The 22,147-nt window shown below is 39.3% G+C and overlaps 1 protein-coding gene across 1 annotated transcript; it reads left to right on the forward strand.

Annotated features, from left to right (window-relative positions):
• Nucleotides 1-5,560: 5,560 nt before the first annotated feature.
• On the forward strand, nucleotides 5,561-12,893 carry LOC308408012 (Fc receptor-like protein 5; the record flags this gene model as incomplete). Its single annotated transcript, XM_080900059.1, has 10 exons — nucleotides 5,561-5,687; nucleotides 5,802-6,062; nucleotides 6,455-6,727; nucleotides 6,922-7,188; nucleotides 7,672-7,950; nucleotides 9,966-10,085; nucleotides 12,125-12,187; nucleotides 12,295-12,354; nucleotides 12,707-12,769; nucleotides 12,865-12,893. The coding sequence occupies 10 exons, from the start codon at nucleotides 5,561-5,563 to the stop codon at nucleotides 12,891-12,893; spliced, it is 1,542 nt and encodes a 513-aa protein (XP_080756185.1).
• Nucleotides 12,894-22,147: the final 9,254 nt, after the last annotated feature.

Here is a 22,147-nt window from a genome sequence, read left to right on the forward strand (position 1 = left end):
ATCATGTGACATATTATGGTCAACTGAGGAAAGAAGGTAGGTGACTGACAGCCTCTGAGAATAAAACATAATTATGAGCTGGTAAAATATGTCACCTGACCTGAAACAACAGAAGGTAAGAAGAAAACACAAGAAGCAAGCCTGCATGTTTGCAGTGGACAGGAAATGTGAACACGTCACATGACTGCTGTGGTCAAAGCTACAGGAGCTGTTTGAGGTTTGTATAAAAGGAAAGGAAGCACAGAGAGGCCACAGTCAGAAGAAACACTCTGGTCTTATCTGTATTAAATGCAGCTTCTCTTTTTATTATTGATGTAAAGTCAAAGTGTTTGAGATCAGCTGAGGATCAGAGTGCAGCAGGGCTGGATGTGAGGATGGGGCACTCTTTGCTCTGCATGACGGGGTTATTGTGTAAGTACATTTGTGACATTGTTTGAATGGCACTGATTAATGAAAGTGTTTCTCATGTGTGAGAATTAGAGTGTATCACTGGTTTGAAGTGTTTATGTGAGAGTTTGAACAAAGCATATTTGTGATGTTTATGAAAGTTACAGACAAATGTTGGCTGGTTCCTTGGTTAAGTTTAGTCTGGAGTATCATGTTGGATACATCGCTGCTTGTTGCACTTGACTCACTGTTTGTGTACAAGTTCATATATTCATATTGTTTTACAAATATATACAATTTTATAGGGTACTAAAAATGTTATAATAGTTTTTTATGTTTCAAACTTGTTACTAAATTAATACAAATACTAAATGTGCACAGAAAGATTGTGATGAGCAGTAACTGCGTCATGTGAAAATTAATCTTTAAAAATACTTTTGTTCATTTTGACTTTGATTTTCTGTCAGTTTGATCCTGATGATGTTTAATCTTTACTTTAGTGCTCGATACTCTCTTCTACATTAATGCTGAAGGTGAGAAATGTTTCTTATTCTTTTCTTCACATTTATAAAATATGTATAATTTTGCTCCGATATTTCATATTTCATTCACCATTTGAAATCACATCCTGTCTCTCTGTTTGTGCATTGTTTTATTTAAGGCACAAAATCAGTATATTAACAATGAAGTAAGTCAGATACTGTAATCACAATTTTCCTGGTTGCGATTTTGAATCAATAACATCATCATCATCATCAACAACAACAACAACAACAACAACAACAACAACAACAATAACAATAACAATAACAATAACAATACTAAAAAGTTAGAGGTTTAGGATTTTGCTGAAGAGGTGAGTTTCGAGAAGTTTTTTAAGGATTCCAGTTACAGGGAATTACAGATCTCATATGGAAGAGAGTTCCCAAAGGTGGGGAGCACTGCACTGAAGACTATGTCCCAAAGGCATTGAGGTTTATGTGAAGGACAGAAAGCAGACTCTTGGCTTAGGACCATAGCATCAAGGGGTCCGTTCTTCGTACTTCGCTTACTACATCCAAGATCAAATCATCGCGCTAACTCTGAGCTCGCTATTCCGGTTCCCCGAACACACCTGCTGTTGACGATTAGTACAGCTGGATGAAGTAATGTGAGATCACTGGGTGGCCCAACAGGGGCTACGCATCGATAGTAGAAACATTGATCGGCAACCCTTTGATTGGTCGGCGAAAATGTCAAAAGGAGCGCGCTCGGTATTTTTCGGCAGCAGAGCAAGAACCCTTGAGTGAGGGATTTCAGGAGTTTCAGAGTTTAATCAGAACGCAAGGGAACACTGCAAAGGCTGCAAAAGCAAGGAGAGAGGGCTGGCAGAAAGTTGCTGACAAATTAAACTCGTAAGTAATTTAATAATAACAATAATAATGGAGTGGATTTATATGGCGCTTTTCAAGGCACCCAAAGCACTTTACAATGCCACTATTCATTCACTCTCACATTGACACACTGGTGGAAGCAGCTACGGTTGTAGCCACAGCTGCCCTGGGACAGACTGACAGAAGCCAGGCTGCCATATTGCGCCATCGGCCCCTCTGGCCAACACCAGTAGGCGGTAGGGTAAATTTATTATATTATATTACATTATATCATATTATATTATATTACATTATGTCCTCTTTCACATTAGAGCCACAACAGGACCCACTAGAACATGGGAACAAGTAAAAGTGAAATATAAGAATATTCTACAGAATGGTAATATTTATCTCTTATATTGCTTTTAGTCTCTTGAAAAGAAACCCTGAAATAATCTGTGTGTTTGTTTATAACAGCAACCAAGAAAAGGGCAGAGCAAAAAAAGACATGTGGTGGTCCTGCACCCCCTCGTCAACAAGTTGGTTAAGTAAATAATACGCTCACGGGAAAATCGATATCTCTCTATGAGCACACTGTCGGGCTGAGCTAAAGGATCCTGTCTATCCCGCAATATACGCTGAATTCTGAAAACTCTCCTTATCAATCTTGCACCTTCCGCAATGGGTTGCTCGCGTAAACGGACAGGACATGGCTGCGACAGGCTTCCCAAATCCACCTTTGCTTTAGCCGTGGTCTCTCATCTTGATTACATGAAGTAATTTACAATTACTACTCTAAAATGTGAATTACATCTGGAATAATCAAATACATGAAATAGAATGATTAATAGTAAATTTCCCTTTTTTTAGGAAATGACCTGTATGTATCTGTGTGAAATCAATAAAAGGATCAAGTGCTGCATTATCTTTGGTTACATTGATAATATTTATTTATGGTAAAACAGTGGTAAAATATCGCTGTTGCTTTCGTATAAATGAAGCGGACATACCTGCGTGGCCGCGATCTAATCTTGTTTACATAAAGTAAACCTGCTCCCGAGCAGGTTTACGCTTACGGATCTGTTGCTATGACAGCAAGTCCCGGATGAGCTTCGGAGAACCGAACGATCCAGGATCACGCGAAATCGTCAACAATCAAATCCAGCTAACTTACTTAGCGAGGTACGAAGAACGGACCCCAAGACTGTGTAGTTGCAGCAGGTCAGAGATACTAAGGTGCCAGGGCATTGAGGGATTTGTAAGTAAGCACAGAACCTTGGGGCACACAGTGGTTAACTGGAGCAGAGGTGGAGCTGAAGTCTCCCATGGTGACAAAGACAAACTGTGTTCTGTTGGAGAGGTTTGACTGAAAGCAAGAGAGCACGGTACCAGTGAGAAGACGATGATTGATTACGCAGGAAGGAAGGATGGTGTGAGGGCTGCAGAGAGGTCCAGGAGGATGAGGATAAGAAGAGTCTCAGTGCTGTGTCGTGTTCTGACGCCAGATTGGAAGAGTTCATAGAGCTCATGGTATGACATGTGTTGATGTGGCGGCCACTGCTCTTTCCAAGGATACACAGGCATGGGTACACCTGCACAGGAACACAACAGGGTCAGTCATAGAATAAAGTGATGCAATCATCATTCAAGAAACTGCTGAGTTTATAAATTCAGAAGAAAAAGATTCTCCAAACAGACGAGGAGATTGATTTAGAAACCAGCGTTTATAACAGCTGTAAATGTGCACAGTTCACTGAATGATGTAAGCTCAGTAAATCTTCTTGATGCTATCTTCAGTTCATGCGTAGACACATTTGTGTATTTGAGGATGACTTTACTTGTTTCAAGAGTTTTACATTTGAATATCTGCAGCCACTTCTCGTGTTATTTGTGCTCCTTTCCCTGATACAGAAAATATTCAAACATGTGTTTCAGCTGTGAAGTGTTCAAGGATAAGACATAAAAGGCAACTACAGGGGATTATCATGTTTAAACTACAGGCAAGTGTCTCGATTAGCTGAGACACTGTTCAGCAACTGAATCCTCATAATATTAATAAATGAGTATGTTTAAAAAGTCCTCAAGAGCTCATGAAAACTGTAGTCATAAATGTAAAGATGAAAATGCAAAAATAACAGCTCAACATTAATAAAATAAAACTTCCTGTTTCAATTTAAAAATGGACAGCTCACACGGACAAATTACAAACTCTGACTTTGTGTGTTTATGTGTTGATCTCAGCCTCACAGATCTGTGCAGTCACTCTGTTGTTTTATTCAGAATATTTATATGGTTTAATTGGTTTGATGAAAACACATCTTATTATTTTCAAGTCCAAATGTCACCAGGATGCAGTAAATCTTTTGACTCTTAACAGCAGCAATAAAAATCAGGACATCTTCAAATTGACTTTATGCTTCCATCAATCTCTAACTTGATGTTTCTATGTGAACAGTTCTCAGTAAGCCCACTGTGATCCTCGAACCACCCTTGACTCAGATATACAGCAGTGAGACAGTCACTGTCAGATGTGAGATTCAGGAAAGTGATGGAAGCCATTCGATGTTTATAATCTCATCAGCCAAGTTAGAACCACCGTCAACATCTGAATACAGAATCAGCAGAGCTACAGAGTCTCACAGTGGAGAATACAGATGCTGCACTTTTACATTGTGCAGTGACATCATCACACTGACTGTATCATGTAAGTTGGACACATTTCATTCAGTAATATTGTTCTCTGTTTTATCTGTTTTATCTTAGTAGCAAAATCAGTGAGAAACAGTTTTAAATGTAGTGATAAAAAAAACACAATAATCGCCAGAGTGAAAAAAAACTTTGTAACATAAATATTAAACACAGATGTAATGAACTCAGTTTCTTCCATATGTGCATGTGTGTGGTTTTCACCACTGCAGCTCTGAATTATGACACAATTACTTTATTTATTTGTTTTTAAAATTTATTTTAAGCTGAACAAACATGATCAATAAATACAGAATGAGCAGAGCTGCTGCCTGAAAATACAGATGCTGAAAAAAGAAAAGGCTGATCATCAACAGAGAAGAGTTCTGTTATCACATCACAGCCCTGGTTGGGGTCGGGGATAGCATACAGTATGAATAACATCTGTGTAAATTATGATGACTGATAAATGCTGCTGACTGTGCATTGGTTATGCATCTTTTACATGTGATCATGATCCTTAAAACAAGTCGGATATTTAACAAAAAGGCAGATTAACAAAAAATCTTGATGCTAAGAGCATCCACGATCAACTGACCTCAGATCAGCTAACAGTTATCTCTGCATTTAGGAGTACAGTTTGGTGACAGAGCATAAAAACAGTATCACCTGATTCTTGATTCACTCTGATAAAGTTTTCATCATGTTATATACATCCAGTGTTAGCCCCTTACTCTCTAGCTGGCTAACAGTTAGCTGAGATTGTTGATTTTGATCAAATTTGAACATAGTTTTTTCCTTCCATTCATCCATTTTCTTAACACATTATACCATTATGTGAGCTCTTAAGCACATACTGAATTCAATATATTACAACTTCTTTATTTTTCTTGAATTTTTACTTTTTCTTTTAAAACTTAATTCACTATAAAGACATTATTCCTGAAGTAAGTGACAGTCTGATGTTTGTCTTTCCTGTAACTTCAACAGCAAGTAAACCCAGAGCCACACTGACAGCACAAAGTTCAGTCATACCAGCAGGGGGCAGTGTGACACTGAGCTGCTCTGTGGAGGGCTCTGCTGGCTGGAAGTTTGACTGGTTCAGACGTGATTCAGTCTCTTCTACAGCTCAGCTCATGAGAGGAAATGAAGCAAACAGAGTTATTAGTGTCTCACAAGGAGGTCTGTACCACTGCAGAGGAGGGAGAGGAGATCCAGTTTACTACACAGAGGACAGTGCTGCAGTTACAATTCAGAAACAAGGTGAGGGTGAAATTTTGTTGTGAAATAAAACGAAACATCATGATTAAACTGAAGTAACAATTGGTTTATGATTTTTTTCAATTTAATATTTGTGTTTATTTGTTTGTTGAACAGTTTTGGCTGCTGTGAAACTGCAGCACAGCTGGTCTCAGATATTCACTGGTGAGACAATCACTCTCAGATGTAAGATTCAGGGAGGTGAAGGAAAGGTGTGGAAATATGAATGGACAGCACCCAACACAAACAGCCCTCCAACATCCAGTGAATACAGGATCAGCAGAGTTTCAGTGTCCCACAGTGGAGACTACAGATGTTGGGGTAGCAGTGACTATCTCTTAACAGGATGGAGTGATGCCTTCAGACTGACAGTTTCATGTGAGTTGGACCATGATTCATGCTGACATTTAATGTTTTCATGTTTACATCTGTCTTAACAGGAAAACTCCAACAATGATCCAGCTGTCTGCAGGCAGCTCAGGACAACAGTTTTTCTCACTGTGCAAACAGAAAGGAGAGACACCATGGAGGCTCTTAAAATATCAGCAATTTAAAGAGGAATGTACAGGGATGACAGTTTGATAAGAGAATGATAAATCAGTGAAATCTTTAGTTTGTTAAACAGTCTAATGTGTCACATGCAGGGAAACTAATTAATTTTTGTGTTTGTAGATAAATTACTCTGTGAATGTTTAAAGTGTGATTAGTGCTGTAAGAAATGTATTCATGTTGATGATTTAATTTGTTTAATGGTTTTGTTTCTTCAACAGCAAGTAAACCCAGAGCCACACTGACAGCACAAAGTTCAGTCATACCAGCAGGGGGCAGTGTGACACTGAGCTGCTCTGTGGAGGGCTCTGCTGGCTGGAAGTTTGACTGGTTCAGACGTGATTCAGTCTCTTCTAAAGCTCAGCTCATGAGAGGAAATGAAGCAAACAGAGTTATTAGTGTCTCACAAGGAGGTCTGTACCACTGCAGAGGAGGGAGAGGAGATCCAGTTTACTACACAGAGGACAGCAGTGACGTCACAGTTAGAGAAACTCGTGAGATTAATAATTTTATTTCTGCCAAACTGAGAGATGTTATTTTGTGTCCTGTGCTAACAATTTCATTCAACTGTGAGTTAATTAAACCTGAGATGAGAGACACCTCCTGACAAATAGAAGAATTTATTGCGTCTTATTTTTTTATCTTCATGTTTCTATTTGTGTCTAACTGGATATTTTTCTGTGAACAGTTCCCAGTAAGCCCACTGTGACCCTGCAGCCATCCTGGACTCAGATATACAGCGGTGAGACAGTCACTGTCAGATGTGAGATTCAGGGAGGTGAAGGAGCTCAGTGGACGTATGAATGGAGAGCAGCCAAGTTAAACACACCTCCAACATCCAATGAATACAGAATCATCAGAGCTACTGAGTCTGACAGTGGAGGATACAGCTGCCGGGGCAGAAGGGACTATTTCTTCTCAGAGTGGAGTGATATCATCACACTGACTGTATCATGTAAGATCTTTCATCCAGAGTATCTAAATAAGGAAAAAGCACTTCTTCTTTCTTACAGTTTTATAACTGTCTTTCATGTTGGTCAGTAAAATGTTTAGTTTTTATTCCAACAACAAAAACCTGAACAGCAGCTTTTTATTCACAGTGAAGAGAACAAAACATATGAGAGTAACTTCTCTGCTGTGCAGCTCTAATACATGAAAGATGAAATGCAGAACAAATGCTGAATCTGTCTCAGCTGCTCCACCACATCCACTAAGAAACATTAAATCCACTGATTGTTCCTCATGTGTGTTTTTAACTTAGAAATGCAGCAAATTAAATATGAAAGATTAGTGTTGTGTTTGTGTGATAGTTGTACAGTTTGTTGCAGCTTCACCATTAAAGTTATGTGATATTTATTATTGACATATTTCCACCAAGTTATTTAAACTGGTTTGATTCAGTCATTGACTTTTGTTCTTTTTCTAAACTGAACTGCAGATAAACCAAAGGCCAAACTGAGAGCTGATAACACAGCTGTTCCAGTAGGGGGCAGTGTGACCCTGACCTGCTCTGTGAACCCATCATCATCATCTGGATGGAAATACTACTGGTACAGAGATGAGAAATCCTCTGAAGCCCTGACCACACAAGATGCAGTTTTCCACTCAAATGGACAAATCAGTGTCTCACAGGAAGGACTCTACAGGTGCAGAGGAGGAAGAGGAAACCCAGTTTACTACACAGAGGACAGCCAGTCAGTCAGGATTGGGAAAACTGGTCAGTTCAAAGTTAATGAACCCCAAATCACTACCTGATGAAAAGTATCTGATGGAAATTGACCCCTTTTGTCATTCATTTGTTCATTTCCTGAATACAGTCCCAATCAGGCCTGTTGTGACTCTGTATCCAAACTGGTCTGAGATATACAGAGGAGAGACGATCACTGTCAGATGTGAGATCCATGGAGGAGACACTGAGTGGGATTATGAGTGGGAAACAAACAGCATGATAAAAGCTCCAAATCAAAATGAATACAGGATTAGATCTGCTTCATCATCCAACAGTGGAAACTATCGCTGTAAGGGCAGAATGAAAAGTTCACAGCATGAAACAACAGAGTGGAGTGATTCAGTCACACTGACAGTTTCTGACAGTAAGTAGAGTCATAGTTCATTTAACCTGGAAATAGAAACAGTTTGTAAAAATGTGTTTTTATTAGTACATGTTGAGATATTTGACATGTTTAGATAGTCTCACTCTTAAAGTTCATCATAAATATTTGTGAGTCAACATTTTAGTGACATTGAATTCAGAGTTAAGAGACGAAAGATTGAGAGAAAATCTTTGTTGAACAGATGAACCCCGTCCTGTCCTCACTGTGTCTCCATCATGGCTGAGTCCTGGAGCCTCAGTAACTCTGAACTGTGAGGTTGAACATCCGTCTGCAGGATGGAGCTTCTACTGGTATAAAGCTGTTCCTGATCTATCAGAGAAATCCTCCAGTTATGAGCTGCTACCTGATGGCAGTGGGACTGCACAGGACTCCTACATCATTCATGGACAGACACACACAGCAGGATATGTGTGCAGAGCTGGAAGAGGAGACCCAGAGTATCACACTGATCACAGTCAACCAAAGTTTGTCTGGTCTGCAGGTCAGTTTGATTCTATCTATCTTTTTCAAGTAATGCAACAGCAAAAAAATGTAAATTGATGGGTTGTTTTTTTTTGGGGGGGGGGGGGGGGGGGGGTTTAGCATTGAAGGTGAAAATTATACGAACATTGCGTCTTTTAGCACTGACCTTTAAACATTAAAGCAAAAGTATATTTTCACTGTGATATTTTGAATCCTAACATCTGTGAGCTTTGTCTCTTCACTGCATGTTGTTTCCAGATGTTCATTCAGCAGCGTCTCTCACAGTGAGTCCTGACAGAGTGCAACACTTCACCTCTGACTCTGTCTCACTGACCTGTGAGGGAAACTTCCCTGAGTGGAGAGTGAGGAAGTTCTCTGAGGACGGCCGACTCTCTGACTGTAGGAGAATGACTGGATCCACATGTGACATCAACACATCAAAGTCAGATACTGCAGTGTACTGGTGTGAGTCTGGATCAGGAGAGTTCAGCAGTGCAGTCAACATCACTGTACAGAGTATGTTATTATACATTTACTTCTTGGATTTGAGATTGTACAAATGTTTTTCATCATGAAGCTCTGATCTTGTATCTTTAAATCTGCTGTTTGTGTCTTTTATTCCCACATAAATTACTTCACATACAGCAAAGCTGGGACAAATTCTTATTATTGTTTGTCAGCTTTTTCTCAAAGTGTGCACCAGCTGATGTGACTGAAACAATTGTGTGTGATTGTGTCACAGATGATGGTGATGGTCCTATCCTGGTGAGTCCTGTTCATCCTGTGACTGAGGGAGCTTCTGTTAGTCTGAGCTGCAGTTTGAGAACACAAAAAATACTTTCCAATGTGTTTTTCTATCACAATGACAAACTTATTGAAAATGATCCCCGAGGGGAGCTGAAGATCTCTGCAGTGTCAAAGTCTGATGAAGGTTTCTACAAGTGTCAGTACTCAGGAAGAGAGTCAGCACAGAGCTGGATGTCAGTTAAAGGTGAGCAGGATCAAAACATTTGATGGAGTTTTATAAACCAATGACTGAGAATGAACATTAGATTGTCTGATTTAATTCTTAAAGTCACTTGGCTCCATTTTATAAAAGTATTTTTTTTTATAAAATTATAATTTATTAATAATTAATTGCTATTTGTTGTTACAGTAACTGTGTCAGGAGCTGACAGCTCTTCGTCTCCTGTGTGGTTGATGGTTGGACTGGTTTGTGGAGTCTCTCTCATTATTATTCTCCTGCTCTTGTTGTATCGTTGCAGACAGTCCAAGTGTAAGAGCCTCTTTTCTGTTATTAATATTGTTATTATTATTAGTAGTAGTCATAGTCATCGTATTAGTAGTAGTAGTATTGACATTTCATTGAGTATCTGTCACGGTTACTAAACTAAAACACAACTTTATCACAGAACTTAGAAAGTTATCCAAATAAAACAAAAACAAAAACTAAAACTAAGAAACCAAATTTCTACAAATCTTATTAAAACAAACTTTGATGAAGGATGTGACAGCAAAGGAAGATTGAGACAGTGTATAAAACACAATATAATGAGATGATGGGAAACAGGTGGGAACACAGTGATAACTAATGCCCCTTTTCCATTAGTACATCGGTGGACAACTCCAGGCTTCGAGGGCCGGTGTCCCTGCAGGTTTTAGATGTGTCCTTGAACCAACACAGCTGATTTAAATGGCTAAATTAGGTCCTCAACATGTCCTGAAGTTCTCCAGTGGTAACGAACTAATAATGTGATTCAGGTGTGTTGACCCAAGGTGAGATCTAAAACCTGCAGGAGACCAGCCCTCGGGGCCTGGAATTGCCCACCACTGCATTAGTACCTACTTGGATCAACTCACAACTATTCGAATCGTATTGACTGGTTTTCTATTACAGTCAAGTACCACCTAATGTGTGTGGTCGTCCTAATAGCAACATGGCTGAGCATCCTGTGACGTAATTAGTATGCGTCACACACACTACAATGAAGGTGGATGTTGAGGCGATGATAAACCTGCTGCTCAGTCTGTGAATTTTCGTCACACAGCTTTTGTAGCTGTTTTCCTCATTGTTGGGTTTCAAAAATGGCTGTTTTGATTTTCATCAACAAAATACTCTCATAAGTCATTGAGTGACGCCACTGAGCAGTCAATCAGTGGGATGCAGGCTGTTGACGTCACATTTTGGGATCGCCTCGGATCGCCTTGAACTCCGGCTGAGTAAATACTGAAAAAGTACCTGGTAACAGGAACTATGACCTGATGGAAAACCATGGTGACCTGACCTGAGTAGTTACTAATGGAAAAGAGGTTAACAGAATGACTCGGTGGATGTAAAACTAGACACAAGATACAGACGAGAACAGAGACCAAAATAAAACAGGAAATGACTGACACTGAGACCTGGAGTAAGACACACGAGCTTGACGCAGACAGTAAACAAAACATGGAGACCAGAGAGAAAGAACAGAGTGAGAACACAAGGGGATAAACAACCTCTCATTAACCAAATAGACAGATAACCATAATGTAAACATAACATCATAATAATAGAACAGAACTATGAAACCAAACCAAAACATCAAAACCCGGGTCAACCATTCAGGGACCTTGAAGGAAGCACAGGCAGGAAGACACCTGCTACACATTGTTACCTGTTGCACCTCCAACGGTTACATCATGGCAGGTGAAGGGTCATCAGCTGGGAGCCACCCTTCATTGATGTTTTGCTCCATTAATCGTGGAACATCTTGTGGTGGTGGAGCAACGGGTGGAGGTCTCCCTACTGTCCCTGCAGCTGACCCTAGGACACTTGTCTTCCCCACATCTGGTCTTTCCAGATCTCCATTAACTTTCACATGTCTTAGATTCAGTTTGTGCTCAGTTTTTATTAAAATCTAGTTGCACAAACATCCAAATAACCAACTGACTACATGCACAAAAGATCAGAAACAAACAGGATTTTATAAACTGATTGTATCTTTAACTCGACTGAAAGAATCCACAAATGTTGTTGTTTCATATCAGAACAACACAAACAGTAACACCATGATGGGTTCATGCTCTGAAAATATCTGATAGTCCTGTTGTTGATTTAAACACAACTAATGAAACTCTGTAAAAGGTTTTTCTGTTTTTTCATTTATCTTTGAAAAATGTGTCATGTTGGTTTTCATGTGTGAGCCACTGAAACACTGGTGCAGTACATCATGTGAAAAGCACAGAGCAGCTAGAGATGAAACAGCCTTTTAATTTAAGGAAACTGGCACCATGTCATTGGTTTACAATTGTGTAACTAAAATATGAACATTTCAGGTGCAGATAAACCCCCAGATGTCATTTACTCTAATATTGAACTGGAAAACTTTGGAAATAAGTGTGAGTACACAAAACATATACAATGTAGAAGAAAAGCCTGGAAAGTTTTTGAAACGTTTAAAAATGTATTAAATGTTTTTCTTTTGTGGATTCGATCATCTTAACAGGGAAGCATCATAAAGCAGAGCAGAGTGCTGTTTACTCTGAGGTGAAGACAGGAGCTACAGGTACAGTCACAACAGTCTCATTCAGTGTTTGTACTTGAATGTGTCATCACATCGTTATATTGCAGGTAATTATAGGTCAACATGGAGTTTAGTTATTCACTGACCAAGCTTAGCTACTACATACGACCACTACACATCAGCAGACTGAATCTTATACACATCGAGGGCCGTTCAGAGTTTAGTGTAAGTTTGTCTGCTTCATATACAGAATGATATTGTTATTGTACAGTATGGTATTGTCCATCTATATGTCCCCAAACTAAATAGTTTCTCTCATGTTTTTACTCTGTAATGTTCTTGTCATCATATCTGTGCTGAACAAATGTGTGCTGAGCTCTGACGTCTCTTTTAGAGGACAGTCTGATGTATGCTGAGGTCAAACAGCCCAAAAAAGAAAAAGCCAAGAAAAACAAAGGTGAGCAAAGTCTGCCATCATCTCCACTGAATATTGTTCATCATGTTTATCTGCTCTTAAAATGTAAATCTGTTTATTTTGCAATTTATACTTAGGTATTCACAAGTATTCATTACATGGCTAATTAAATCAATCCTACTCTTTGCATTAGTGGAGACATCCAGTTTCCTCCTGGTTAATGATATTATTGTTTTCAATGATCTTCTCTTCATTCACAGGAAAATCAAGTCCTGCAGCTGATGCAGCAGTTTATTCTGAAGTCACATCAGGAAGCTCTCTCAGTAATTCTGCTGCCATGCAGGCTGATTTATTCTTCACATTATTAAATGTCTTCAGCTCATAATATCTTTACATGTTGGAAATCACTTTGTCTCTTTGTGCTCGTCTTACAGGTCAGTGAGGAGAGCTGTAGCAGCAAAGCCAAGAAGAAGCTTTTTATGAAGCCACTCTTGCTCCTCTGCTGCCCAAATATCAGACATGCTCAGCTTTATGTGCAGTTACAATATTACATCATAATATCATATAGAGTTAGTACTCTCTTATAGCATAAAGCATATGTTCTATATAGTCAGCTGTTTTTATATTCTTAAGTTTTATATACAGAAAGCTTTAACTGAATGTTTCCTGTTTCAACATCAGTGAGAACAAAGTGTGAAATATGTGATCTTTAGTAGCTGACAGCACAACTTTAAGTCAGCAGTGTTACATTAAAAAGTACTGTTATGGGCAGCAACACATACTTTTACTGTATTTGTTTAAAAATCTACATTATTAAAAAAAATGATCTGATCAGTACTGTGTGAATTTGTCAAAGTCAAAGTCAAAGTCAACTTTATTGTCAATTCTGCTACATGTACAGGACATACAGAGAATAGAAACTTCGTTACTCTCAATCCCTAGATAAAATGAATTGAATGTAATGAATGTATTTCTTGATTTCTCTCCTTTTTTTGTTTTGGGGGTTTTTGCTTTATCTTAAACATTTTTATTAATTTCATGCATTTATAGTTAGAGGTTTGTCCCTGCCAAATGAACTAAATGAATAAATAACATTCAAACTGATGGTGTGTCATTTACCTGTTCCATTGTGTTTAACATTAAATAAAGAAGTCAACAGTTTTTTTGTAAGTTTCTCCACATGGTGCAACACTTAATTCAGATAGTGTAGCAAGCTACAGAACTGGAAGATCAGATTTATGTTCATAAATCAAATGAATCCATAAAGAGACGCATGTATGGGCAGAACTTTGTGCCATCAGAAACTGGATTTGAATAAGTTAAATTAGAATTTGAATTGCTCAACTTGAATAAAAGCTTCTAAAACTGAACTATATTTTTAACATTTAAAACAGATTTGAAGGATGGGTCGGGTGTATCCTTCGTGGCCCAACCTATCCCAAAATTCATAGCGCGGCCCAGCCAATTCCAGTTTCCAAGAATGGCGGCAGCTACTTAGTTTTAATATTACTCTTATTAATCTTTCTGGGTCACAAAATAAACTTTTAAGATATTTTCAGGCAAGAATGTAGCTGTGTGCACTTCAAATATCTGCTCTGTTTATCAAGACATCACATATTGGCAAAAGTGCTCCTTTTTGTTACCCACCAGCTCGATAACTAGCCGGGGTTTCAAGGCTCACAAGAGCCGGCGAGAACACTGAACTCCCCGGCACATCGTTTTCAGATCCCCGCGGTCTTTGGCTACTCAGGTTAAACATGATATAAGTCACTTAGATGATTTTAAAAATTTATTTTTTTGGCTTTTCTCAGTGTTTTATTTGTTCCTGAGTAAATCATTTTGGCTGAGATTAAAGTTATAGTTTTTACACAGCTGAATAAACGTCACACAAAACTGACTAAAAAGTGTGAGATGGTAGAATTTACTCCAGTGTCCTGTTATATTTTAGATAACAAGGAGCAGACGGCTGAGTTTATTATTAAACTTTACTGAGACAATCTGCAAATTTCATTAAAGTTTAATAAACTATCATCTAGTCTTTATTTTTAGTTAGCACATATCTTAAACACTTCAAGCTGTAAGCTAATGATAGTTATATAAGAGCAGATGCATGCTGGTGCAATAAGCTGCACGTTTTACATCCAATGGATGCATGATCTGATTAGTCAACTATCAAAATTGGCATTTGTGGCAGCCTTAGTCTGAAGTCATAAAACAAGAATTGTGTATATTTTTTGATGGGTGTATTTTAAAACTGGAAACCTGACGATAGAGAACAACCTCTTTGTTCTTCTGAGCGGTCTGTCGTCCTTACACGTGTGTAACAAACTGTCTATTCTGCTGTTCGCCTTTTTATCAGAGGAAACTGAAAACTCTCATGATTTCTGGCTGTGCCTGTGGGTTGAGCCACAAATCTTTTGTTCAGCAGGTTTGATGTTTTCAGCAAACTTCACACAGCAGAGGAAACAAGGAATTCAAAGAGCACCGTGGGAAATTCATAAGCAGCTGTTTTCCTGATTGTTGATTTGTGATTTGCTCATTTAGTGCTTCTGTGTTCAGTTTGTTTGCTACCTGATGTGTTACTACAATATTTTAAGTTATTTATTGCAAGTATTCATTATCAAAAATACAATAAGTCATTGTTTAAGGACGTTTTGTGTAGTACTTTAGTACAAAATATAATCACTGGGTTGTGTTTGGAGTTGGTTGCCAACAGAGGGAGTCATTTTATTATGACTTCATCTGCTTGGCTGGATGTTAAATATTAGAAGATAAAAGTTGAAGACTTTGACTTCAGAGTCTATTATTTCCCATGTCATGTTGCAATAAATAAATACAATAAAACTGTGTCTATAAAAAACAAAGTGTGATGAGCCTTAAAAGTGAAAGAGGATGAATTATTTCTTCTGAGCAGCCTTCAGTGCTTTTGTCACTTGGTGGAAATGATTTTAGTATCACACTCTGTGTTAGTTAGTACACTTTTGCAACATATGTATTTTGTTTGTATGCTTTTATTTTGAAAAGTAGTTTTGTTACTTCCTAACCTAATCCTCCGAACACAATGAGGTAAACTTAAACTTAGAGCAAAGAGGACATAAAGGAAGTCGTGGCAGGAGGCCGTGGAGCTGTTTCTTTGGAACCAGTGTCAGACCTGGAGGAGGAGCCAGACCCAGTAACAGGTGATTGTAATAATAATAATAATAATAATAATAATAATAATTGTGATTTATTTTACGGCTGTTGTCACCATATGCATAGTATTCTCTTGCACTGCTAGTTTGCTCTGTGTGATTTTATTTTTCATTGCCTGGCTTGTTTTTATTGTTTTGTTTAGGAAGAGTTCATCTTTTAGTTGGCTTTAAAATACAGGAATTTACTGTAAATAAATAGAATTGTATTACTACTGCTGTGTATGTCTTTACTGCCACCCCTTTAAGCTGCTCTAGTCTTCTGTATCTCTTTTCACACCTACATGTGTGTAAATGACTGTTGGTGGTTACTTTCTATCCTCTCAGAGGCTTTTTTTTATCCACTGAAAGGCCTCGTGGTTTGTGACCACCTAGAAAAGAGGAAATGCAGCCTGTGGTTTCAGCCTGAAGTCTTCTGTGTTACAGATGTGCTGTTTTATGTTATCAGCTCATAGCAGAGAATTAACAGGGAATTCACACAAAGGTCACAGTGGGAATTTCACTTTGTTCTCTGTGTGCATGACACATGTTTATATTTGCTCCCTGTACCCGAATAACAGTAATAATTTTCTCTGGTACATTTAAGTATGGATGACAGTGTGTGACAGCAGATTAAAAATGGTGTCACTGCAGTGATGACACATAGTAAACTAAAGGGAAAAAAATGACGTGCTGTGAAACCATGAAAATAAATTTCTCACACTGCCTTCATACAGCTGCCTTCAACTGTCACCACAAAACAGGTGTTTCGAAACTTTTGCTCCAGGTTTTTGGTATTTTTAGGTTCATCTCAAAGTATCACGTCTACCCTGTGAATGTTAATAACTGTTATTAAGTTCACTACATCACCACCATCACTCCTATTAATGGAGCCCACTCATCCCCAGACTCTGAATCCTCTATGGAAGGCTTTTCAATCAGATCTTTGAAGTATTCCTTCTACTGCTTACAATATCCTTGGTTGACATCAACAGTGCTCCAGGTGTACTATAAACTTTTTACTCTCCTACCACACCTGAGTTTTAGTTTCAGCTGCAGCCAGGGTTGCAGTATGCTTGGCCTGCCTGTACCTGTTAGCCTCCTCCAAGGTGCCACAAGCTAATAAAACCTGAGAGTTTGACGTCTTCAACTTGATGGCTGTCTTTACCTCTCAAGTCTACGATCTGGAATACCACCACGACAGGCGCCAACAACCTTGCAGCAGCAGCTCTGTGCAGCTGCCTCAGTAATAGAGAAGAAGAACACGATGCAGTCAGATCCCCAGCCTCCTTCAGAATCCTGATCCAACTCACCACCAGGTGGCGATCATCTCAGCTTCTTGCTTCATCTGAGAGTCCAGAACATAGGGCTGCAGATCTGATTATATGATTATAAAAGTGATCATCCTTCGATCTAGGGTGTCCTGGTGACATGCGCTCCTCAGGTTCAAAGTTGGTGTTCATTATGGTCAAACTGTGATTAGCACATTAGTCTAATAACAAAACATCACACAGGTTCAGCTGATGCAGAAGGTGAGATGATTCTCACATTATGGACATGTGGCAAAAAGCAAAAACTGGTCTGGTGCTGATTTTTGCTGTCAGCTGTTACCTGTTTAGCTCTGGGGTAATGATGCATCAGCTTCATGTATTCTTGAAGTCAACCCACCATGTGTCATTACACAAGGGAGGCACTTAAAGCTCAAGTCGAGTAAGGTGGACCAGAGAATAGGGCTGTATCTACACCTGACTTGCTTCTAGACATTTCTCACAGTGAATTAGCAACCAAAAAAACTGGCTTCCTCATCTAAGTACTTAAAAAAACCCAATATTTATTTATTTATTTTTGTTTTGCTTTATTTTCTTTCTGATACAGCTTACCGTGGTTGTGCCAAGTAGATTTCATCACAAAGTTTTGAAGACATCCCACAATCAGAGCATTTGGGTGTTCATAAGGCTTACAATTATATTCAGAACTATTTCCTCTGGCCTTGACTGAAGAAAGATGTATCTGGTAACATTACAACGTGTCACATGTGTCAACCAGACTAAAAAGCTGTCTCGTATTCCAGGGATTTAAACGTTGTTGTCACGATTAGTTAACGGACTCAGGCTCAGACCAGGGAAGGGAGAGGTCCGGGAAAGAGCTTCACAAAAAAATCTTCAGTAAGAGATGAACTGATGGAAACAACTCACTGATTCAGATTTTCAGCCTACTGAGCAACTGACGCTGATAGCTCAACGATCCAGCGACGAGTAGCACAGTGCTGCCTATTTAAGTAGGACTCGGGATTACGAAGATAGGCAGCAGGTGTGGAAATGGCAGGTGCGTGGACCAGGGGCAGGAGCCTGTAATGTGCACCCCCTCTGGTAGGAGAGAGAGAGCGAGAGAAAGAGCAAAACAACAAAAACACATGTTGCGTAATTCGGGATCAGCTGGTGAGGCACAGGGACCATGACAGTTCTGCTGTCCATGCTGTCCATGTGCCCATTTCCACAGTGTGGAAATAATGATGGTTTTTTGAAACAGGGAAATGTGTAAAAAAAACCCTTTCCTGTTCCACCTGTGCTGATGGCAGAGACTGCAGAGATTCAATCATCTGCTGCTCTGTGAGTTCCACCTGTTGACATCCTTTTGGGAACTCTGCCACTGATCAGTATCCATTGCTGCCAATTATGGATTAATTAATTGATTATTATGTGGTTCCTGGCCTTGGTTGGGTTCTGTCATCATGAAGTTCATTAAAAAAATGTTTCATGAATATTTGCTCTGACTGAACTTTTGAAGGCTGGACCAGTGTGAAGTTTGTCTCATTTTAAGCTTTAGATGATAAAACTTTCCTGTTTTATTCTGTTTTCTCTTCTGGTCCTAGAAGCACAATATTTGAAAGTGGAATCAGCTCTGTTTCACCAAACTTGTGATACTTGTGTAGCCGAGTGGTAAATTAATAATAATATTTTCCATTTCAGTTAACCAAATAACTTAAGGGTTAACTGCAGTTTTCCCAAAAAAAAAAACGTAACAAGAAATGCATCTTGGGACTTCCTGTTTACTTTTCTTTTTGTTGTGGATGTGGAACGGGAATGTTGTGAAGGAGTTAAATTGTTGGTAAGGAATTGTTAAATATGCACATAACTCATTGAAACATATTGTTATAATTGTAATGCAGTGGCAAAACGTCAGTATTTTAACAAGATGATGTATTTCTTAAATGTGTGATGCAAAGGACCTGTATGTGCAGCGTGGAGCGGCCATTTTCTCCATGCAAGGGATAAGCTGCGAGATCGTCTATGTGCTCCAGTATTGCAAGTGAGCTGAGATTTCTGTGGAATGTAAGTGTGTATAAACATGTATGTAACACTTCCACATTTTGTTAAAGGAGCCTTGTGTGATTTAGTTCTTTGTATTTTGTTCTGCACAGACAGAGGCCACTGCCGTATTTTTGTGTTTTGTATTTCATTTCATTTCTTTTATTCCTCGTATTGTAGTGGCGCATGTTTGTTTAATAGGTTATTCTGTTACTTTGCCACGTTACCCCTCGTGCTGTAGATGTTCAGTACAAGTCCATATGGCCGCTGTTTGACAAAAGTGAAGGTCAAAAGACATTTTTTGGTTTGTTCAGTCGTCATTGACAATAAAACTGCACATTTAGAACCCCAGTAATTGTGTCCTGCGTGGCTAACCATTTCCCAGGCTACACTTGTATTTTCAAACTGAACTTCAGCCCACCTGTGTTACCTTCATGGCCCACGAGGGGGCCCTGGCCCACACGTTGGGAATTACTAGAGCTGACAAGGTGGTAACTCAGAATACAGTAGTTTATTTGTAAAACATGTATGAAAATAACATGTTTGTCAGCATCAGTGGTGTGAAGCATGTGTGGCAGAGCTGAGAGAGATTCTCTGTTTGTTTCGATACAATGTGATGGTAAAATAATGTTTGCCTGCTGGCTTTCACAGAGGTGTTATATCTGTCACTGTGAGTCAGCACTGAGCTGCCGAGCTCGCTTCAGTAACACAATGATGACTTGACTATCTTTTTCTTCTGCTGCAGAATTAAAATGAGGAAGAACAATTTAAGCTAAATATGTGTGTTGCCTTCCAGAAAGCATGTTTTATCTCTGACAGCTGGCAGCAGAGAGAGCAAAATGCAAAGTTTTAAAAACTCAGTTTTTTGTCTTTGCTGGTTGTCATCTCTTGTAGGAATGAATTTTTATTGATTATCCACTTCCTCTTTCCTCTCTCAGTTATGTTAAAAGCATCTTGCTAACTATGTAATATGTTATGTATGTCTATGTATGTCATGTATGTGGGCATATGGCAGCACGGTGGTTAGCACTGTTGCCTCACAGTAAGAAGATCCTGACTTCAATTCCACCATCAGGCCGGGGTCTTTCTGTGTGGAGTTTGCATGTTTTCCCCATGTTTGCGTGGGCTCTCCTCGGGTTCTCCGGCTTCCTCCCACAGTCTAAAGACATGCGTTCTGTGGGGATAGGTTGATTGAAAAATCTAAATTGCCCATTTAGATTGTGAATGTGCGACTGGTTGTCTGTCTGTGTGTGTTACCCCTGCAACAGACTGGTGACCTGTTCAGGGTGTTCCCCACCTGGGATAGGCTCCAGCACCCCCAGCGACCCTGAAAAGGATAAGTGGAAGCAAATGGATGGACACATGTATTTAGTTACCAAGTATATTTTAGTTTGTACAAGATGTGCATTCAGATTATTTTTTTTAAGTTTCACAGTGTGATATTATATATGGCCAAAAGTATTCACTCACATCCAGATCACTGAATTCAGCTGTTCCAGCTTCTTAAATTCTAAAACCAAATGGTGGAGTCCCGGGTATTTACACCCTAATGCAGGTTGTTGCTTAACAGGGTCGTTGGCCCACTATTAATCATGTGACTCAAGTTGTGAAAAAAGGCGTGGATCACTATCGCCAGAGGTTTTGGGTAAACCATAAAATTGTGTGACCTTGCCTCACAATTTCATGTGAGCTATCGTCACCTAATGCAAGTTGTGCCTGGGCATATGGGAAGGGATCTCAAAACTAGATTGTAGGTGGCAGATGGTTGGTGTCATAAGCCATCCTCTCTGTTCAAAGATGGTCGTTCACGGTGACATAGATGTCCTGTTTCAAACGATCTGTCTTGTCTGTCCAAAATGTGAAGATTGGCGTCCTCATTGGCATCGTTCATCTGACCTTGAAGTGCAGACGACGATCTGAGGCCGACATCTTATTAAACCCTATGGTTTAAGAATGGGATATCACTCATGTTTATATGTGTGTAAAAGCAGACAAGTGACTACTTTTGGTATCAGAGGCTATGTCTACACTTCGACCTGTTGTTATTTCTGTCTGCTATTTATTTACTTTCCGGCTCTTTGAAAGGTCGCGTCAAAATGGACTAACAATGAGGTGGAGTTGTTGCTGCAAATAACACAAAAGTACAAAATTGCAAAAGCAAGTGAGAATTAAAGAATTTGAAGAAAAGCTATCTGGAGCATGTACAAACAGATATTAATCTTTAATAGGGCTGTCAAAACTGAGAGCAAACAAAATGCCCTCCGCTTGCTTAGTTTAATTGGTCACATGACTGCATCACATGACTAAAACGCGTCATCGTTTTAAAAAGTCTCAGTTTACGCCGACCACACTGTGCCGCGAAAACGGCGTTTTTCAAATTGATCCACTTTAGAGAGCGTTTTCAATTTTTCTTGACCAAAAAGGCCATCTCAGTGTGGACGGAAGGCCAAAAGTGAGAGAAAAAGTTGTTTTTGTGTTCCATCCCCATCCAGGAGAGCATCCTTGACGGCGTTTTCAGTCAAGGACAGCTGAGCTTTTTGAAAACGCTCTCCAAAGAGGATACATTTAAAAAAGTCGTTTTTGCGTCGCAGTGTGATAGCTTTTGTTCAAATTCTTTAATTCTCACTCGCTCTTGCAACTTTGTACTTTTGTGTTACTCGCAGCAACAACTCCACCTCATTGTTAGTCCATTTAAAAAAACTCTGTGCTTTTCCTCTGTGCTGGGCCTCAGTTTGCCGCGACGTTTCAAAGAGCTGGAAAGTAAATAAGTGGGAGACAGAAATTTCTTGCTTTTCACGCATGCGCAGTACTGGAACGTAAGTGTTTTTGGCCGTTTCAATGTAGATGAACAACTCAGTGAAAACGCATGAAAACAATAGTGTGGACGTGGAGCGTTTTCAGACGAAAACACCGTTTTCAAATTTATCCAGGCTAGTGTGGACATG

Source organism: Rhamphochromis sp. 'chilingali', assembly GCF_963969265.1.
Source record: "Rhamphochromis sp. 'chilingali' genome assembly, chromosome: 1".
Lineage (NCBI taxonomy): Eukaryota > Metazoa > Chordata > Actinopteri > Cichliformes > Cichlidae > Rhamphochromis > Rhamphochromis sp. 'chilingali'.